Source organism: Medicago sativa, chromosome 4, assembly GCF_051527215.1.
Source record: "Medicago sativa cultivar Bolivia chromosome 4, Bolivia_mono, whole genome shotgun sequence".
Taxonomy (NCBI): Eukaryota; Viridiplantae; Streptophyta; class Magnoliopsida; order Fabales; family Fabaceae; genus Medicago; species Medicago sativa.
The window spans coordinates 67,246,837-67,263,072 of NC_140752.1; the positions used below are offsets into that span (position 1 = coordinate 67,246,837).

The 16,236-nt window shown below is 34.1% G+C and overlaps 3 protein-coding genes and 1 long non-coding RNA gene across 4 annotated transcripts; 1 reads left to right on the forward strand and 3 right to left on the reverse strand.

Moving 5' to 3' along the window:
- Positions 1–571: 571 nt before the first annotated feature.
- On the reverse strand, positions 572–5,092 carry LOC146930990 (uncharacterized). The gene is made up of 6 exons (XM_085702480.1): positions 4,878–5,092; positions 3,863–4,779; positions 2,538–3,758; positions 2,177–2,410; positions 1,238–2,098; positions 572–1,149 (listed from the first exon to the last, which is right to left on the reverse strand). The coding sequence occupies exons 1-6, from the start codon at positions 5,075–5,077 to the stop codon at positions 572–574; spliced, it is 4,011 nt and encodes a 1,336-aa protein (XP_085558606.1). The 5' UTR covers positions 5,078–5,092.
- A 2,896-nt stretch (positions 5,093–7,988) lies between these two features.
- Positions 7,989–11,292, reverse strand: LOC146930991 (uncharacterized). Its single transcript, XM_085702481.1, has 12 exons — positions 11,154–11,292; positions 10,735–10,899; positions 10,391–10,658; positions 10,209–10,302; positions 10,001–10,125; positions 9,746–9,836; positions 9,520–9,661; positions 9,282–9,439; positions 9,072–9,192; positions 8,771–8,941; positions 8,539–8,625; positions 7,989–8,437 (listed from the first exon to the last, which is right to left on the reverse strand). The coding sequence occupies exons 2-12, from the start codon at positions 10,891–10,893 to the stop codon at positions 8,210–8,212; spliced, it is 1,644 nt and encodes a 547-aa protein (XP_085558607.1). The 5' UTR covers positions 10,894–10,899; positions 11,154–11,292; the 3' UTR covers positions 7,989–8,209.
- Positions 11,293–13,044: 1,752 nt separating this feature from the next.
- LOC146930992 (putative lipid-transfer protein DIR1) lies at positions 13,045–13,505 on the forward strand. Its single transcript, XM_085702483.1, has one exon. It carries the CDS (start codon positions 13,110–13,112, stop codon positions 13,425–13,427), a length of 318 nt encoding a protein of 105 aa, XP_085558609.1. The 5' UTR covers positions 13,045–13,109; the 3' UTR covers positions 13,428–13,505.
- A 1,343-nt stretch (positions 13,506–14,848) lies between these two features.
- LOC146930993 (uncharacterized) lies at positions 14,849–15,558 on the reverse strand. The gene is made up of 2 exons (XR_015006552.1): positions 15,325–15,558; positions 14,849–15,021 (listed from the first exon to the last, which is right to left on the reverse strand). It is a non-coding gene; the product is annotated as an uncharacterized LOC146930993 (long non-coding RNA).
- Positions 15,559–16,236: the final 678 nt, after the last annotated feature.

Here is a 16,236-nt window from a genome sequence, read left to right on the forward strand (position 1 = left end):
AGTCAGAATGCATGAAATATAAAGAACAATATAAACTAAAATCGGTACAATCATAAATGAAAAACGTGACAAACATAATAATTATTGGTTACAAATTTAAATCTTATATAGTCTCCAATAAAAAAATTCTGCTGAACAATAAATTGGTTCCACAGAATGTATGGAAGCAAGTATTATTAATGTTAAGTTATTTGTTGTGATGTTCACAGAAAATCTAATTCCAATTTTGAGATAGTGGACAAATGAATCTACAGTTTTAGTAAAAATAGTAATAGGATGTTAGTTGACAATGTAAAAAGGCAGGTAATGATAACTGTTATAAAGAGAATTAACATAAGGTGAATACTTCAAAATAAGTAAAGAACAGTAATTAGTTTCAAATATATAACATCATTGCTAATAACTTTCAGGTTGGACTTGGATAGTTGGAGCTGGCTTATGAGACGATTGGGCAGCAAACATTTTGTAATACGACATAGAACTCCTGTAATGTAAGTAAGCTAATATGAATTGTTGAAATCATGATGAGTTAAGGAAAAAATGCGCTTAAATTAAGAGCTTAACTTACATTCTAAACATGTTGGAAGATTTCCTTGTAAACAACATTAGTTGTAGTTTCCTTTGGATGTTTGTTTTCATCATGTATCAATAATTTGATACCCTTTTTGCTGGTGACCCTTGATATAGCGACATATATTTGACCATGACTAAACACATCTCTTGGCAAGTAGAGACCAACCCAATCCAGTGATTGTCCCTGTGATTTGTTAATAGTCATAGCATATGACACAATAATTGGGAATTGTCTCCTGCATAATTTGAATGGCCATGGAGATTGGGATGGCGACATATCCATTCGTGGAATGTATGTTATATTTCCATGATGTTTGCCACCCATAATTTTAGCTTCAAGTACATGAGTAGCCATCTTTGTGACAATCATTCTAGTTCCATTACACAAGCCTTCAGTCTGATCTAGATTCCTCAATAGCATAATTGGTGCTCCAATTTTTAATTTAATTTGATGATTAGGTAGCCCTGAAGTATGTAGAGTACTTAAGAATTCTGGAGTCAAAACCTCAATCATGTTATTATCATTAACTTCAGATCTATCAATGGAATTGGCACTGTAGTATACTCTCTCATCACCTAGATTGTTTGAATTAAACATGAATATCAATATCAGTAACATGTTACTTGGTAAAAAAAATGTTGAATGAGATTAAATGAAATTTACCTGGCATTAGATCAAGAACAAAATCATTGATCTGGTCAACAACCTCAATTGTTGAAGCTAAAATTGCTCTATTTTTTAAATAGTCATATGATTTGTAATTATCCAAAAAGTTTGGATATGTACTCTCTACAATTGCTAGAACAGGATCATTAAACTCCAAGATTAACATATCCTCCGGGATTGGTATATCTGCATAACCATCATTAGGTTCAGATATCTTGCCTTCGCCCACACTTAATAGCCAGTTAGAAAATTCTTCAATTTCCTTATTATCCTGAGCATTTGAACCTTGTTTCAATCTCATATTCTGTGTGAGTGTAAGCACTTGACAATGATCCCATATGTATGAAGCACTTATGGTAGCATGTACAATATCAGATCTATCACCTCTTGGAATAACTGGGAGTATTTGTCTAAAATCACCACCAAAAACAACAACTTTACCCCCAAAAATGGTATCACACTTTTTGTCATGTGTACTCATTATATCCTTAAGTGTTCTATCCAAACACTCAAATGTGTATTTATGTGCCATTGGTGCTTCATCCCATATAATTAATTTTGTTTGACGAAGCAGTTCTGCAAGATCACTGTCATGATCTATTTTGCATGTTGAGTTGTCTAGAGTTGGAACAGGCATTCTAAACTTAGAGTGTGCAGTTCTTCCACCAGGTAGTAGAAGTGATGCGATTCCACTTGTGGCCACAGTCAATACAATTTCATGTTTTGATCTTAATGAACTTGCCAGTGTACGCCACATAAATGTCTTACCTGTCCCACCATAACCATGCAAGAAGAAGACTCCTCCTTTTTGTTTTAAAACAGCCAACATAATCTTATCATATATCTTGTTCTGCTCATCTGTACATAGAACATTAAACAAAAAACATATATGAGTAATAGCAATTACATGAATTCATTTAATTTTTTCATAACAACTTTGTCTTATATTACCTGTCAGAGAAGCATGCAACTCAGCAAATTCTTGTTTTAAAACAGTTGGGTCATAGTTGCGCTCATCATAGATAAGTCGATTACCTAGCTGTTCTAAGACATATCCCTTAGGGTAAGGAATGCAAGGGAATTCCTTTAAACTACGCCTGCTTGATTGCATTAGCTTTTCAATCTCTAGCAAAGTTAAGTTTTGGATTTCTTCATCGGTAAGCAACATATCTATTGTGTAAATGAAAGTTGATGTCAAACACAATTCAAACATAAGATGTGTTTTGAAGTCTGTAAAAAACATATTATTAAAAAAACTAAACTAATTGTGAAATAATCATGAAATTAAGAAGAATACCTTGATTGTTAGCTAAAACCCTTTGACCATGTAATATTCCATCTGACAACCACTGAATGGTGCTGCGCCAAACATGATTTGGTCGATTCATTGCTCCAGATAGTAGCAATATTACAAACAATCTTCTAAGGAAAAAACCAGATCCCCATTGGTATGCGTCTCTTATGGCACCTATAAATTCCTTATCATCATCAAGGAAACCCATGGCAAAGCATGCATCTCTAAAACTATGATACTGGATTAGACCTATTTTTCGGATATCTTCATAACTTGTGGGACCTTTGACAACAGTTAGCATTAACCTCAGATAGAACAACTCTCCCGTAGTTGGTGGTACCCAGATAAGTCTACCAATGGTAAATCCCCTCTTCCTTGGTGTCCAAACTCTATCCTTTTTGTTATAAACAAACTTGGTTACAAACTGACCATAAGTGAGTTCTCTAGCAGCTTGATATTGTTGATTTGCAATTAGCCATGCTGTAAACATTGATTCAGTAACACTTGCTTTTTCTAGTACATTTTCCATTCGAGAATGATCAGTAAAGTATATGGCTTTCTCTCCAACCATATGAAAAAACATACGTTCAACTGCAGGTTTTCGGCCATGTGTTTTAAAAGAGAAAATTCTCCAACATGCCTCACTTGGGGAAATGTACCTACAATCAAGGTATTGTTTGATTTCATCAACTGGTTGTTTTTCAATTGTGGAATGTTTGTTTGTTGGCACAATTTTTGCACATATACGATCATATCCTTTGTGAATGTACTTGAATAAGTACTTTATTGAAGTGCTCTGATTACACCACTCCATGTTAATATGAGCTTGGTATTTCAATAGTAATTTGACGTTGTATGGAACAACATGTCTATTGTCTAATGAAATACCATTTTTTTCAATTGTCTGTGTATTTGCACTTCTCTTGTAAACTGGATAACCATTTTGATCCACAACAGTAGTTTCAGTGAACTGTTTTGGAAAGTACTTTGAACATTTATTGTTTCTCATGCAAGGCGACCCAATCCGAGCCAATCCACATGGACCATGAATCATATGTTTCTTGACTAAACTGTATAGCTCAGGATGTTGCTTTGGATCAGGTATTTCTGCAGAAATGATTTTATCTATATCTGCCGGTGCTGGATATTTGCTTGCTGGCTGTAAGAATATTAGAATATGAGCATGTGGTAACCCTCTCTTTTGAAACTCAATAGTGTACATGTCTGTAAAAAAAGAAAATATGTTAAGAACAGGATAAGAACAATGCTGATATATTAGGGTTGAAAACATTTGTTTGGAACATACAAAATGTAGGGTAAATACTTACGTGCCAAAACTTTGCCAAGTACATGTTTTTTGGTCAAGTCTGTCATAAGCTCGTCAAATTTAATCTTGAAGATCCTAGCAATAATATCTGGACGATCTTGTGGTTTTAGATCATTTTTGGCAAGCTCTCTTGTTATTTCTGGCCAGGTAGGATTACATGTAAATGTAATAAAAATATCTGGAAATCCAACCGCACTTGATATAGCCATACCATCAAAATACAATTGATCCATGTATCTCTTGCTACCAACAAAAGTTGATGGTAACACCACCCTTTTTCCTTGTAAAGTTGGCTGATTCTGATTTCCATTGCTAGAATTTGCATTGATCTGTCTGTATTTGCCTACTCTTAATTTGGATTGGTTCTTCCTCAACCAATTTAGCCTCTCTGCTTCCATCATTGTATAAACATCAACCAAGAATTGTTGAAATAGTTTTCTTGAGCAAATCAATGTCTTTGCTTCACCATTTCTGTTTTGTATTCTAAATGATATCCAATGTTTAATTGTCAACCTTTTTTTCTTAGTAACGTTAGTATCGTCAACATAACGTAGTAAAATGGAAGGACGATATCCATCTTCTCCATATGGAAATATAAGAGGATATTGGAAACTCAAATAACTGGCATGGAATTCATCTATTCTTTGCAAATTTCCAGTTTGGCCTTGCATGATGATATCTCTGTGGGAACCAGAGTCTATATCACCTAGGATTAGTGCAGCAACTTCAGATACTGTTGGTTTGTTGTAAATTCTACCATCAGTTTTTCGATCAGCAATCAGTTTCAATCTGACATCTTGGAAATTACGATCATGCAATATATCTCTTGCCATTCGGAAAACTTGTGCATGGACATTATTCTGGTCCAGCATAACTTTGAGTCTCTTCACAATATCTTCATCAATGTCTTTGTTTGATCTATATAACCACAAAAATTCAGACCTGTTAAGCAATATGAAATTTTATCCATAAGCTGAAATTTTAAAAAATTAATAATAAACATGTTTATGTTGTACCTGTAGGTTTTCATTCTATTTGAGATTTCATTCTCCGTATCAAATATGTATAGTTGAGCATATTTTGGACTCTCACCAGGTAAAGGCAACATACTTCCAATTCTGTGACATGCTTGTCCTTGCATTCTTAATATTGGGGGACCTCTTCCATTGTTGATGTCATTGTCCATTTTCATTCCAGGTGAGGTAAATGAAAACATTGCATTGTATGTCCTGATATTTGCTTGGTAATTCTTGCTACCTGGTGATTGGTTTCCATCTAAAAGATCTTGCAACAGTTGGGGAGGTGGGTCTAACAGAGGTAATTGCACTTTGCCACCACCGCAACATAACTGAAATTTTGGTATCGTAGTATTCCTTGATTTATCTTTTCTTTCATTATACCACATCAAAGCTCCACATTTTTCGCATTCCCACACAGGATCACCTATATCAGAATAAACTGTGGCAATGCAAATGCCAGAGACATTGGTTATTAATTACTGGCTAGATGTATATGTATATTTGATAATCAGTAAGTAGTTGGGGTTAAGATGGTACGTACCTTGAGCATAATTCTCAATATGTTCAGACTGATCTTGTTCACTCTCAGAATCTGAATCAGATTGTTGACTATCATCAGATTCAGATTCATCTGATGACGAGTCTGAAAGATTATCTACAGGATTTGTGGCATTAGGTTCATGTATGCCATTTGCAGCATAATATTGAGCATCTGTAGTAAAAGCTTTCCTTTTGGTTCTATTGGATTGACCCTTCCCATTTGTCTTCGTAGGTTCTTTACATGTTTCACCATCAGGAGAAGGAATCCGTGCTGGCATTGAAAATGGATTTAGTGGAATGCCATTTAAAATGGAAGCAAATGGGTTGTAATATGTTTGTGGTATATTTTCCTTTGATACATGTTTATTCCTCTTGGCAGTGTTCTGATTCGGTGCGGTTGATAAATCACAAACATTTGCAGTTCTGATCTCTCTTAAGATTCCAGCATGAGGATTAGTTGAAGTACTTGCTCCAGGATCAGAATACATTGATCGTGAAAACTTAACATTAGATGGTATTCTGTTAAATTCGGGATTATATTCTGTAACTAATTGTGATAGAGGGATTGGTTTGACATTTGCTCTTGAGTGATTGACTTGTTTAGCATAAATAGATCTTGAAGTTTGGAATTGGGGATTACCAACATTTGTTGAGTGTGTTTGAGTTTGATTAGACTGAATTCTCTGCAATGGTGTTGCATTCGGCCGAGGAATTTGTTGTTGAGGCTGAAGCGATCTTGGCAGCTTTCTTTTAACATTTGTGAACACAGGAGTTGTTGTTTTCAAACCAGAAACAGGTGTAGGATAAGTAGTTGGTTCTGGTCCATTAGTTGATGCTGAGGCAAACTTGTTGAGTAGATTAACACCAGATACATATTTCCTTGGTCTTAGGTTCAATTGAGAGATTCTATTTTGTTGATTAACTGAAGGATTTGTTTTATTTTCAAGAGATTGGTTTTCAGAATTTAGCTGGTTCAGTGTAACTGAAGTTATATCTGCAAGTGGTGTTGAAGAAGGATAACTTTTGATATCAAGTGATTTTGTATTGAGTTTGGAACTGGACACCTCTTTCTTTGATGTCTTTTGTTTAGCAACCTGGGACAATGTCTTTCTTCTTTTTCGAGCTTCTGCAGACTTTGAATCAGAGGTTGGACTTCCTACCTTGTCCATTTTCTAAAATGAAGTAGCTGAATGAAAAAGTTAATAATTGAAATCGAATTTAAGTTAACTATCAGATCAGACTGCATGAGCATATATCTATCGTAGACACTTGTTAAAATCACATATTGAAATTCAACATGAAATGTAGTTTGCATAAAAATGAATGATATAAAAGTAGTATGTTAAAATGGAAGTTGATATAGGGTCAAAAGATTAAAACGAATATGAATAGCATCTCCATTAAAATGCAATGAAGATATGAATGCTTACATCACAGAGTAACTAATACATGCAGATTTGGACAAAAGACATTACAGATGTGATATTGTAGTGGTAGACAAACATATAAGTATTGCAACAACATGTTAAAAAGTAGCTAGATTATAACAGGGATTACCGTGTTTTGATCTTAACCAATGTCTGAAGCACACCTTGTACTAATGTAGAAAATGAATCATATCTTGGCAAAATGAATGAATCTAATTACTTGATAAATTCTTAATAATGCAGAGAGAGTGTTTGTATGTTATAATTGTTTTATATAAGTCATTATTAAAATATAATTTACAAAAGTTGCAGGTTCCATACCACGTTTGGCAGCAGACCACAAAGTTTACTCAACAGTGTGTACAGTATAACAACATTTAATGCTTGGCACAATTTGCTATGATATTTCCCTCACATGTCAAGTCCAAAAGAAAACGTTGAGTGTAAAATTGTAGACATATAAGTGTAGATGTCATTGAGTAATATTGGCATGAAACTATTAAAAAAAAAAAAATTATGCAATTAAAAATGAAACGGCGTGACACAAAAATATCACACTAAGCCAAAAACATAATTAAATGCCCTTAGATCTGTATTTTTTATGTTGACCTCCAATTATAAACTTGGTATTTAAAATTATAGTGTAATGAGTTCTTAAAAGAGAAAATAAAATGTGAATGTGTAGTCAGCAAAAAAGCGACTGTGTAACCAGCCAAAAAAAATTTAGCCATTATGGTAGATCTGAATTGTTCATTTTGACATTGTCTAAAAGTTGGTATTTACTATTATATTGTAATGTGTTGTTAAAAGAGGTAAACATTTAGATACTGTGTAAATTGAGAGCTTAATGTATAATCTTATACTGTAATGTGTTATTGGAAGATAAATATATAAGATTGATTGTGTACTTGTTCGTTATAATAATTTTTAAGATTTGTGTTAATAGGAATTCATATATAAAGCTATGTTGTACAGTGCGTTGTACGTGTAAGCAAGATATGTATATGAAATCATTTTCATAAGATGTTGACCATTATAGAAATGTGGTAGATCAATAAAGAGACTTTCAAAGTAATAGTGGTGGAAGCAATTTGCAACATAATGTGGAACGTTTGCTCCTATCAGATATAACTCAGGAATATTGTTAAAACAGGATGAAATTGTTTATAAAGAGACTAATGAGTTAATAACATATATAGAACCCAAGGTTCATAATATAGATATAGATATAGCATCCTATATTGGATGAATAACTTGTCTATTATCACATTGGCAGAAAGTTTGGTACCAAGAGATAAAGCAATATTAGTAATATTACAAAACAGGGATCATCCTTAGGTAAGTAGTAACATAGATCATGTTTCACTTCTTTTCAGTCTTGATAACCTTAACCCTCTTTGACGAAGACTGTTTGGCAGGAATGATCTCTTCATATGTCGCAGTCGTAGGAAGCACAACTGTTTCGGGCATCTTCAAAGGGGTGAATTTATCAGCAGACGCATGATTGGTAACCTTTCCTTGAGACTTATCACTCATTGGGGTGAGCTGGCTCAATGTGTCCGGATCGTATTCAGCAGTTGCAGAGGGCTCCTGAAAATAAAAGGTAAAAAACCATGTCTCAAATAGATATATTTTAAAAAGTCTAAACCAATGCACTAATTATATCAACTTCACAACTAATAAATACTTACAACAGACATGGTGACCTCTTCAGTAAGCGCAACACTGTCGGGAGGTTTTTCAGCATCATCGGCTGACTCAGCGCGTGACTCGTTGATCTCGTGAATTAGACAATAACAAAATAATGTGGTAAGGCTCTCAACAGTTGTTGTTTGATCATATGGATTATAATAATGCAGTTAGATATGTGCATATATCAAAGTAATAACATAAATAAGATGTGAAAACTTCATTAATGCATACCACAGCTTCTGGGAACTTAGAACTGACCAACGTTGCCAAAACATCTCCTTCTCTATAGCAAACGACAGATATTGTCTTCCATTTTGGCTGCCATTTGATCTTAAAAGCCATATTCTTCCCACCTATGCCATCCATTAGCATTGGATATTCTAGTCGGTTTGTAATACCAGCCTAAATGATAAACCATATAATAATCAATAATATATGAAACACCTAAGGTTTTCTTTGAATATTTGAGATATATATGAAACTCATGAGAAAGGTCAAATTAGTATATAATAAAATATATTATTGATTAAACCTGGATCATGTTGCTTCGAAGCTGGGCAGCAGAAATCCCCAGTAACTGTGTGGATTCACGATCCCAAAGAACAAATGTAGCCTTCGTATCACCATACGAAACATCCAGCTCAAGTTTGTACCTTAAAAGGAACAATATGTATGAATCAGTATATGGGCCATCAGCTTATGTTATATATCAATTAGTTATAAAGCAGGAAATACATTTTACCTGACAATTTCTGTCTCAGTATTGTGGCCTGCATCACAAGTGTATGGAGGGTTTTCACCCTTAGCAATCTTACTACACTTGTAGCAAGCCATGTAGTACCAACCAAATTTAGTTGAATTGACCTTATCGATTTTTGCAACAGTTACAACATAAGAAATCTGAGAGAAATAAAAACACAGAATATCAGATGAAGTTACAATAAGATATTACCTTGCACACATCAGCAAATAAGATATACCTCATCAAGCTGCAGAATATCAGACAGTGGCATGATTAACGGATTAGATAGCAAGTCATCATCCGTACTAAATTGCGACCCAGCAGATGATTGTGTACACATAACTTGGCTTTGTGTCATCATCTGATCATTCTTGGGCAAACTGCAAAGTATTATGGATCAATTAGTATTACATTAAACAAATGTTTTTGTTGCAAGACATCATGAGTGCTATTAAGATACTTGCCTTTCCCTGAACCTTTTGATTTGGGATATATCAGCATTGATATACATTTTCGTAGCACCATAGGTGTTAGAAACACAGAGAGGGTATTTACCTGCAATATTAATCATTTGCAAAGATCCTCCTCAAAAAATATATATATACACATATTTATACAAACACACACACACACACACACACACACACACACACACACACACACACATATATATGCAATTTAAATATAATAGTATAAGATAAATATGAAAAATAAACAACCTTCTTCCTTAATCTTCCCATACTTCAACATCACTACAACTGGACCACACTCCTTGTTATCATTGTTAAATTTGATGAATTTTGCAGCATAGTCCTCCCAAAGAGTGCAGTGTAGAGAGATGTCACTAAACACATTATCACAATATTTAGTGATATTGACAATATATGGTCAGAAACAATGTAGTTTGAAGGATAATTTAAATTTCACCTAAGGTCTTTCAAAACCAAGTTCACTTGCAGTTTCTTAGACCCTCCTTGATTTAGTTGACAATGCCCAATTTCATGAACATATCCTATGACATCTGTTGGAAAAAAAGTGTTTTTTACAGTTGGAGTAAGTACTACTTAACAGAAGTAAATCAACAAAACACTGTAAGTTAATGTACTTACGAACTAATAGATCAGAACGCCATTTCCCAGCAACAATTTCAGCAAAGGGTTTGAACTTCAAGTCACTATCAGGGATATCATGAACATTAGGGTCTACAGCAGTTGTTCCACCCGTCCAAATCAACTTGTACTTGTTAACCGATGCTTTGAAAAACAAATCATTGGTCAATACCACAAAGTTGCTCAAGGTATAAGTTGTATTTTCTTCAATCTTTTTATCGGCTTCAGCCTTATATGCCGTTGGGATGATGACTTGAACATCAGTACCCTATTATAATAAAGAAAAACAACGTATTAGACCAACTTTCATAAAAAATAAGATGATATCCTTGTAACCATATTACCTTTGCATCCACGATGACCATTTCTAAGTGCTCCCTTCCATCCTTAACAACCGTCCATTTGTCCCTAACCCTCACAGCAATTTTCCAAAAGTCCTTCTTTTCGTTGATGTCTTTTAAAAACACAAAAGGTCTAGTTTTGACTTCAAAGGGTGCAGCCATTTTCAGCTGAAGGAAAGTTCAAACAAATGATATTACAACTCGGAAATATGGTGAAGTAAATCAACAAACAAAGAAAAACAAAATGAAAGCCACTAAATCAAATGTTATTAAACTATGAACATTAAACAGAAACAATGAAAACATCATATTATAGACAAAAAAATAACATAAACAAAGATATCAGATATGAACTATGAGACATATAAAATGACACACATATTTTTTGTGAAAAATTATTGTTATAACTGAAGAAGGATTACCAGGTTATGTTTGAAGATCTATGAGACGAAAATATTGATAGAGTGAAGAGAAGTATGAAATGTGTATTGTCTTAACCAAATGGATCTGTGTTGTTTTGTGTGATATAGAGTAGTAGCAGAGCACAATGAGTTCAAATATTGAGAAGTGTGATAGTTTGAAAAGAGTGACCCATTGTACCGTCGATTTGATTGGTGAGGCATATTGTTTTTTAAACATTTTACTGTAGCATTCAGTTCGTCCAGGATTTAAAACGTCACATGTGCAATTAGATTGCAAGTAACTAAATATTATGAAGACACATTTAACCAAACCAAGTTGACCATGACCTCATTAAAGTTAATCATATCTAGTTATACATATTTAGTTAGATTTTAAGTTTTACAGACACCTTTTACCCTTAATTTGGCTGCCTGGCAGAAGGGCAGATTGGGTTATAAACGATAATTCCACAACAGGTTTTTTTCTTATATTAAGAAGGATGAGTAGATAAATCCCAAGACTATGTGTTTGTAGTTGGTTTTTGGTCGATGAGTAAATTTATCAAATCTGAAATACAGATATTTAATTAGTGTGAATGTGGTAGTCCGAACAAGTTATGTGATCTTATATGCATGGAGGACACTTTCGAAATTATCTCTTAAATAAGTCCAGGCTTTGGGGTTAAAATTGGTTGAAAAGGAAAATGGATAACCAGGCGGAGAGAGACAGAGAGAGAGAGAATCAGTCGGAGAAAACAAATAGAGCAGCAACAATACAGGCAGGGCTCTTGGCGAGGAGGCTCGACGGAATAGACACACAACAACTTGGCATTGTCGACTCCAATGTAAAAGGTATTTTCAAATCAGTTCGACGATTTAAAAAGTTTTAATTTTCTACATCGTTTGAATATATAACGGACACAGAACCAATTTAAAATGTCTTTTTTAACCTATTTATAAAATCTAAAGCTATAACTAGTAGCCTGACACTTACCAAACGTTCAGCTGTTATTATCAAACTGTAAAAATAATTGTAGGATTGATATGTGACTTTGAGACATAGTCACATAATTCTTGTAATCAAGGGAGAATTGCGAATTGGTACGTGAGTACCGAATTCGGGTACTTCGGCGTATTGGTACGCACAAACCAGCGAACCAAGCGTACCAAAGCATGGTTACCGCTGATTGGTTGAAAAAAAGGTTTAGACTCCAAAGTAAATATAAAATGAATCACCATGAGTTGAGGACTGAGTGAGAAGAACATGAACAAAGAGTGGAGAGTGAGAAACTTGGTAGAAGAAATTAGGTAAAAAAATACTTTTTTTTTTATAGCTCACTATATTTATTTTGGTATTATTACTACTACGAACCGGAGCGTACCGAAGCTGTATACCCCTATACGTACCGAATTCTTCTCCTGTCGCGTACCGTGAACCCGTACCCGTACCGCGTACCGGAACGAACCGCAAATTATGTGACTATGCTTTGAGATATCACATATTTTGGTACCTAGTAAAGTACTGTTTGTCTTTTCCTATCCATATGAACACTATGCAGTTTGCCCCACAGGAATCTAACCACGTTCATGCACATAATTAGAGAACATATATACTTAACTTATTATCCTTTACTATATACATGTATATGTATTGTGTGTGTATACATATATAAAAAATTTGAACAACTAAAACCTCCAATGTTAATACTAAACCCAATTCCTTGAAAGCACCAAATGCTCACCCGTGATACAATGGCACATAGTATTGCCAATTGGCCAGCGAAGCCTTGGTCACGGGAGCATTATGTACATACAATATAGTAATAATATCCTGCAAATTGCAATTCAACGTTACATCCTTTGGTTCATTTTCACACTATATATATATATAGTTCTCATTCTCATGAATATCACAGTGTACGTAGTTCTCATTTTCACCATATATATATATATATATATATATAAGTTTGAGCAGAGATGGAGGCATACAAGCAGGTTATGATTGTGGCGATGTTGTTGGCCATTGCCAATACCATGATGTTGGTTAATGGTCAGTCGTTATGTCACATGACAAAACAAGGACTGAAGGCATGCGGGCCGTATGTGAGTGGTGACAATTCTGTTAATGGTCAAAAGCCGTCTGATGCTTGCTGCTCGGCTATTGCCAAAGCCGATCTTCAATGCCTATGTCGTTATAAGGATTCAGGGTTGCTTTCTTTCTATGGTATTGATCCTAACCAAGCCATGGAACTTCCTGTTAACTGTAAGCTTATGGACTCCTTCCACTGCTACTAGTCATGTGGTTTCGGACGAATGCATATGCAAGGGCTACTAAATTAATAATGTAATCCATGGTTTCGCTCTTGTTTTTTCCGTTTATGTGTTTTATTTTTGTAAGCAAATGTTAATTGTTAGTATGTTGTGTTACTAACTGGACTTTGAACTCTGGATCTCTTGGTTCTTAGTCTCGGTTCAACCACTTAAGCTACGTCTTGAGGATGTTGTTTATGTTTTTTTATTTATTCCGTTGTATTTGTTGCTAATGCTAATTAATGTCATGTTTCGCTCTTTCTTGCACTAAAAAGTTTTTCCATTATGGATAATGGATCAAACCGTGAGTTGAATTAGCCTACTGTTTCGACCTAGCTAGTATGATACTACTAGATGTATTCGAGTATTATTACATGTTTTTTGCATTCACGTAGTGAAAACTATATCGGTGGCCGTTGGACAAAGAAGAATTCAAACATGTTTTTTTTTAAAGAAAAAAAATTGCTTGAAATATACACGTCCAATCACTATAACGGCCACACGTGGTTAACTACATAAATGGAGAAAACCTACAACTGCAACGAATATTTGCTTGCAAGTCATTTTTCTCAACCCACACATATTAATAAATTTAATCAACTTGCATAGCAAACCAGAGGAGGTGGAGAAAAAGAAAACAACTCTCAAACTTGTACACCATACATCTTTGTCTTGTTGCATGTCTTATTGCATTGAGGTAATCTTTTACAGCCAATCATGTTAAGTCAAAATTAGATATATGCTTTGCATGTGTGCTCATAAGTTAAAATATGACTTCTACCTTAATCCACATTCACCAATTAGATCAATAGCATATGCTTGGACGTCAGCTATCTTTGCATGTAAGCATGTGTGTTGTCTTTGGAAGCTGTATACTTTAGTGACGATCCTCTACAAATTCAAGGATGACAAACTTTTAAGGCGAAACAAGGGTGGATCCACCATGTGGCATGGTGTGGCTATAGCCACACCATAACTTTTTGAAAAAAATTAGGAATTTCTTATTTAGTGATCGAAAGTTCGGTTGCTAAAGTATTAAATATTAAAAATCGACTTTAGATGTGAATGAAAACATCTTTCTTGTTTGTATTTACAATCTTTCTGGGAACAAACAAACATACATGATGATATAGTACTTTTTTGTTTTTGTTATTCTTATTCACATAACATCTTTTTACTCTAAATCCAACATGAGCACCATATACGAACCAATATTGATAAGCAGCATCTATACTGTCAAATTATATATGAATCATTGGCTTTCAATCACCATTTGAAGGTGTCATATATGACCAAACTCTCCAAATGAAAGATCCTTACAAGTGCATAGAAGAATTAAATTGGGTTAGAATAAACAGTGGAAGCAAACTATTAATCAAGAGGTTTTCATAGCAGATTTGATACTTAATTGAACCATAAAATGTTTATTTTCATGCACTATGTGTTCAATTGGAGTTGTCATATATGTTTATTTTTCGATACCTCTCACTATCCTCAACCTTACACTGGCTTGAGAGTTTGAATGTTTACTGATTCACCACTCCTTCGGAGACATCTAGCCACCACGTTCCACCACTTTCTGCCATGTTTGAGATACACCTCAGATCAGGAATTGTATTTGTTTTTTTGTTAGTATTTTCAATATATACTACTCAGTATAATAGATTGATAATTACGTACAAAAACCAACTTAGAAGTTAGAATAATTCTCAATTTACTATTCAAATTTTGATCAATATATTGCATTATTTTGTGAAGATATATGTCAACCAGTGTTATTTTGATATTTCATAATTCAATATTTCAATCAATATAACTTGGAATTCTACTATGATACACAATATATTCTCCACTCATGATACTGCTGCTATTCTGCTATTACCTCTGCCTACGCGTAAATTTGTTGATACTCGCATTTGGCAACACTGTGGAAGGACTGTCTACTGTCAAGACCGCATACCACAGCTGTATGTCTCTCGCTGCCGAAACTCAGCCAGCAGCTGATCATCGAAACTGGAATATGATTTGGAGGCAACAGATTCCACATAAAGTCCGCTCCTTCCTATGGCGGCTAGACCACACCTCATTCAAAAGGGGGCCCCTTGTCCAGATGCTTGTGTAACTTGTGATATTATGGGTGAAACTCATATCCACACTTTCTTTATCTGTCCCAAAGCTTCGAGTTGTTGGGAATTAGTGCAGCTAGACAAGATCATCACTGATTTGATATATAATATCAAGAGTTAAATATGTTTTTGGTCCATGTAAAATTGGGAACTTCTAAGGTTAATCCTTACTTAATTTTAATAGGTTTTTAGTCCTTACAAAAAAATAATTACTTCTAATTTTAGTCCCTGTTACAATAAAGTTTGTTTAATTATCCTTAAACTCTTAAACTTTTGAACGATTTTTTTGAGACGCGTTTAGAACACTATGAAAGGTTCAGTTACTAAAATTTAAAATTTTTTAACATGAAATGAATTAAATATGAATTTTTTAAAACAGCAAAAGTTAAAAATAAAATTAACAAAATCTGGACGTAAAAATCAAATTTTACGACAATTTTTTGCAGAGGAGCTTTTAGTAATGTTCTTAACACGTCTTCAAAAAATTGTTCAAAAACTCAAGAGATTAAGCATATGTTAAACAAATTTGAATTGAGGAGGGACTAATACTGAGTGCAGAAAAAAAAAATTGGGACTAAAAGAACTATTAAAATTAAGTAAGGATTAAACTTAAAAGGTCCCAATTTTATAGGGACCAAAAACATATTTAACCCTAATATTAATGATTT